A 5,384-nucleotide genomic window follows, 5' to 3' on the forward strand; every position below is an offset into this window, starting at 1 on the left:
ACCGCATAGAGTTTATACTATGTGACCGAATAGTTATGTGATTCTTTTCACCGAACAGCTTTTAGTTTTTTGATTATAACTTTTTCTCCTGATCTCCGATTGAAGTGATTCAAAGTTCATTGGACAGAAAACTCAAAGATCTACACTTTTGATGAAATAGACTTTCTACTATGCCAAAAATGGATCTCAAGTAGAGGCTAAAAATCACGAGCGTAACTTTTTCGCCTGAAAGTTGATACTTGATAATACTCCTATCATATTTCACCTCTTTGACTCCTTTCCTCATCTGATTGACCTCTAACACTCTTGAATCTTCATTCCATTTCCCGTCTCACCTATGGATTATTTGCAACTTGGTCCCCGAACTTTCCGTTTGATTCATTTTGATCCTTTTGCTTGTTTCTTCTATTTCCATCATCTCATAATATCACCAAGTTGGTACTTAGCTCATTCACTTCCTTGATTTGTCCTTCGGACCATCTTTTGGATAATTTCACTTTGGTCCCTGAGCTATCACTTTGCTCCATTTTATTTCTTTTTCGGCTCTTTTCTCCTGAATTCTATTATTTCCATAGAAACACCTACATTGCATGAATTCAACGAGATTAAGTCACAATTTAAACATTTTGCTTGTAATTAAGTCATGTTTGTGATCTAAATAAGTGTGCAAAAACACACTTATCACAACGCAACACTCGTAAGGTGATTTTTACTTAACTGTTAATTATATACTGACATCTATATTCTGTAAAAAAAAAAAAATGTCTGTCCAAGTCTTCGCATGGTTTCAACGAAATGATCAACCATTGTTTAAACTTTTAATAACAATAATAATTTACTGAAACTTATTTTGTGATAACTTCCTATAAATTTTGAAGGTATTTGTGATTTTATTTATTTTTTGACTTATAATACAACGAATTTTTAATATAATTTGATAAAAGTTGATGAAATGTATAGTTAAAAAATTGTGAAATTTTTAAAATGTGTGGTTCAAATTAATTATTGGGTGTGTTTGAGCCCCATTATTTGGCATTATAATGAGATGAATAGTTTTTTTTTTTTGAAAAATGAGTGGTTGAAATTTTTTTGATTTATGTGTAATATTATTTTATTTAAGATTGTGTAATTAAAAATAAGAGAAAAAAAATTTAACTTAATATAATGAGAAATCATGGAGCTCAAGCTGGGGCATTATCTTTGATTTAGCCCCCAAAGAAGTGACGACATGATGCATGGAAAGGTTATTTTATTTTTCTCTTTTTAACTTCCAGTCGACCAACGACCCAGTCAATGCTTTAATAAAAAAGGGCGGTTAAAATTAGAAAATGGCTAGAAAATAATGTACTTGTACTCAATGAAAGGCTGAATGGTAGGCCCCAATGGACTGTAATGGGTTGAAATATTCTAAAAATGATAAAGAACGAGCTCCAAATATGAATTTAGATTAAAATTTTAATTTTAATACCTGTTGAACTTAAACTGATATTAAAAATAGAAAAAATTATTATTGTGCTATACACACTAATCTTGTAAGGTTTGTAGTTTAACCTCAATTCTTTGTCGCGCTTTACACCTTTATAGATCTTACACGTAATGGATCCACGTAAAACACGGAATTCATTTGTCCACATTAAAAAATTGAATTGAAATATAGAACAAGACTTTTAGTCAACTCGATCATGCCGTTGCAAAGCCATCACTCCAAGAGATTCCATTCCTATTTCCCTTGAAATTTCTGCGCTAGATCTTGTTTACTTCCACCACATATATCGCTCCACCGCGAGTAGATTTTCCAGAATGGCGGAGAGCAGCGACGCCGGAGGATGTGGTAAGTGTTGCTGCAGCTTCATATTCACTTCAGGCTTAACAGCTCTCTTCATGTGGCTGAGTCTACGTACCTCAAAGCCCACTTGCTCCGTACAGCAATTTTTGGTCCCTGCACTCAACAAAACCGACAATTCCACCGCCGCCAGGAACAACCACACCATTTTCTTTGAAATCAAGCTTGATAATGGGATGAAAGACAAAGGCGTACACTATGATCCCATAAATTTCACCTTTTTTTATGATCAAAATTATAGCTTTCCCATAGCCACCTACACAGTGCCAGGGTTCTACCAGGGTCAAGGTAAGCACACCAGCCGGAAAGCGCTGGTGGAGGCTAACGGAGTGCCGTGGGTGGCAGCTTTTGAGGCTGTTTCAAATGGGTCCCCGGTGTCTTTTAGAGCGGGATTGGCTACTAGAGTGAAGTTCAAGATCTTGTTTTTTTATACAAAGAAACACAATCTGATTGTGAAGGGGGAAATACCGGTGGACGACTCCGGTAAGAAAAAGAATAAGAAGGGTATTAAACTCAAGTCCAACGCACCCCATGAGAGGAGCCATAGGCTGAGACTGGAATTTGGGGTGGTTATTTTCACTTTCTTCTTAATCTTTTTGCTATAAATCTTATATTTTGTTTGGTTAATTCATGGCTAGAATCTTCTATGATTTGAGGTTCTTTGAAATAGTTGTGTCTTTGTTAGATATAATTGCATATCCATCTGTAACAATTTATCCAACCAGTGAATTTTCAGATATCCACAACCCCATCTTTAACAATTTCCAGGTTCCATTGAGTACTTGAACTTATTATGTAACCACTCATCTCTGCTTCTTTTGTTCTTGTCGCATCAATTTCGTCTCCCTCAAACTTGGTTGTTGTTCTATTGTGTCTCTGTATTTCTTACTCTAACTTTAATCGAAGGTTAGACAATTTATGAAATGGTTGTAGTATTGTAAAAAGAAGTTCACATATTCCTCATGAATTCCTTTCAATTCAAGCCATACTCCTTCCTTTCCCATTTCAATTCATTACCATCTTCCACAGGGAAACAGCCTTTTCGACATGCTTGATTGTTGCGAATGGCTATGGTTGTATTAACTGCTGCTACACTAATCTGCTGCTTATTTTATGCTGTCCTAATTGCTTTATTGTGAGTCTACAAATTCTTTTTCTGGTATTGGTACTGCTACTTCAGTTTCATGAATTTTACTATTTTAATTTAGTTATGGAAGGGCATATACATTTTTGCTTTACAGTTGGCTTGACATGTAGTATAATAGTTCTGTGTTTTCTAGAAGCGTACACTTTCGAAATGAATGCCCATATATAGTAATCCTTTTGTGTGGAGGTTACCTTTCTGCCTATATCCAAGAAAAAGATGAGCTATCAATTTGGATTGTAGAAGAATGGGAAAATGGAATAATAAGCGCATTCTCATGATAAAAATTGGGGTAGTTTTTGCTTAGTTTAATACTGTTTATATAATGGATTTCATAAGTATATCTTGATACGGATGAAATTTTAGTATCCAAATTTGATTTCAAGTTTGAGAATCCGACAGTAGATTGTTCTACAGTAAATAGATGACATCTTACATGCTTGAAGGGCGATATACATAGCAAGCCAGCTTAAGAAAATCTGCACACTAGAATTGCTAGTGTAAAGAGTACTGATTTCCTCTACATTACAAGAATTCAGATGACATTAAGTACAGGATACACGTATCTGAGAAATCAACTAGTTTTGATCCAGCTGCTTCATTTTACGGGTAAGGAGAGTTCCCACCTTGTAGTTTAACAAGCAAATAATAGGCGCCACCATTTCCCACTGAGAGTAGATCAGAATGTGAATCTTGTTCGACAACTTTTCCGTCCTTGATCACAGGAACGGAATTAGATTTCTGTATTGTAGACAATTGATGTGCCCCAACAACACACGTTCAACCACCCATCATCTTCTCTAGTGCTTCTTGAACCACACTTTCTGATACACTATCTAGAGCACTGGTTGCTTCATCGAGCAGTAGAATTGTAGGGTCCCTCAATATTGCACGACCCAAAGCTACTCTTTCCTTCTGACCTTGAGATAGCTGAACTCCTCTTATCATCAATAAACATTATCTCCTCTTATCATCAATAAACATTATCCCTTAACTGGATCGTAAAATCTTTTAATGAGTCCAATAATTGTCGATTTCCCCGAACACTTTGGCCGACTAAGTCAACATTGGTTCTTGATCTAATTTTGAGGTTGAGGCCCTTTAGTATCAACTGGTCAGCTCTTGATGGATGAGCAAAGAACACATTTCTTAGCTCCACATGGCCCCTGACATCATTCTTCATTGCATGAATTTGCCATGAGTTCTCTGGATCAATCTCACTCTTGCTGTCAAGTATTGCAAAAACTGAATGAACAGCATTACTTCCTCTTGACAAATCTTTTGTCATGCTTCCTGCTTCTGCATTGGTATATGCAGTGATTAGAAGTGCTAGAAAGTCTTGGAAAAGTCGCTCCGGAGATATTAATGATAATAACTTCCCTCCGTACCCTTAAGCTAATGCTGTAAAAGCTGCTGCAAGAAACTGTGAGCTAAATAGCCAAACTCCTGCAAACCAGGATTGTCTAATACTCTCCTTTCTTGGGCTTTCCAGTGTGGCTCTAAAGAGCCCCACTATACTTTTCTAAGATGAAAATGCAGTTATAGTTTGATGGTTAATGACTGCTTCACTTGCTAGTTGGCTTCCTTCCTTTTGTGCAATTTCAACAATTTGAAGACATACTCTTCATCAGAATACTCCTTGAATAAAAACTTCCAATGAGTAAGGGCTGAGCCGACATCATCACAAGGACTAGCCGCCATGTTAACACGAGTCCTAGTGTGTAGGGAAAGACAGCTCCGAAAAATGCTTGAGTTAACAGTGACAAGCAACCTCCAAAGAGTAGAAGAGCTTCTGCTTCTATTTTTTGTAGGAGAGCTTACTAGAGAAGCCACTTTTGGTTAACTTCTTCTAAGAGTTCTTCTAACCAGATAGAAATTTCTGAAAATTATCTCATCAGGTCTTAAAGCAGCTTTTTATCTCAGAAGCTGCTTTTGGCTTTTCAAAATCAGCCACACCCAATAGTTCATTCTTATACCTTGTCGACAGTATGTATAGAGACTGAACTGTTAAAGTTTCCGTACTCATTGATGACAGCACTGAGTACAAACATCATAAGAGGAATTTGCAATCCATCTCCAATGCTGCCTAATGTCCCAAAGAACATCAAAAACTTGTCGACTCTATCTGCATAACAAAAAATCCCGTTTTTCTTCCCCATTTCCTATGCCCCCTGAAGAGGGAGGGATCAACTAACTTTCAAAGAGAAAATTTCTTCAACTATTTTCAAGTACAAGTATTTTAGTTTTATGTTACTTTTTATATAGAAATTTATCAATTTCCCTGGCTTAGTTTGCAGGCCATTATTAGTCAGGTGGTTGTTTTATAGCCGTGAAAAGGATCCAATGTTTTCCTATATTTAGCCGCCTATTTGTTATGATTACTTGTTTTGCTTTATA

The 5,384-nt window shown here is 36.2% G+C and overlaps 1 protein-coding gene and 1 pseudogene across 1 annotated transcript; one reads left to right on the forward strand and one right to left on the reverse strand.

Annotated features, from left to right (window-relative positions):
* Positions 1 to 1,580: 1,580 nt before the first annotated feature.
* On the forward strand, positions 1,581 to 3,050 carry LOC111395646 (protein NDR1-like). The gene has a single exon (XM_023021735.1). It carries the CDS (start codon positions 1,801 to 1,803, stop codon positions 2,446 to 2,448), a length of 648 nt encoding a protein of 215 aa, XP_022877503.1. The 5' UTR covers positions 1,581 to 1,800; the 3' UTR covers positions 2,449 to 3,050.
* A 286-nt stretch (positions 3,051 to 3,336) lies between these two features.
* LOC111395055 lies at positions 3,337 to 5,146 on the reverse strand (annotated as a pseudogene).
* Positions 5,147 to 5,384: the final 238 nt, after the last annotated feature.

The sequence above is a fragment of the Olea europaea genome, chromosome 6, assembly GCF_002742605.1.
Source record: "Olea europaea var. sylvestris chromosome 6, O_europaea_v1, whole genome shotgun sequence".
Taxonomy (NCBI): Eukaryota; Viridiplantae; Streptophyta; class Magnoliopsida; order Lamiales; family Oleaceae; genus Olea; species Olea europaea.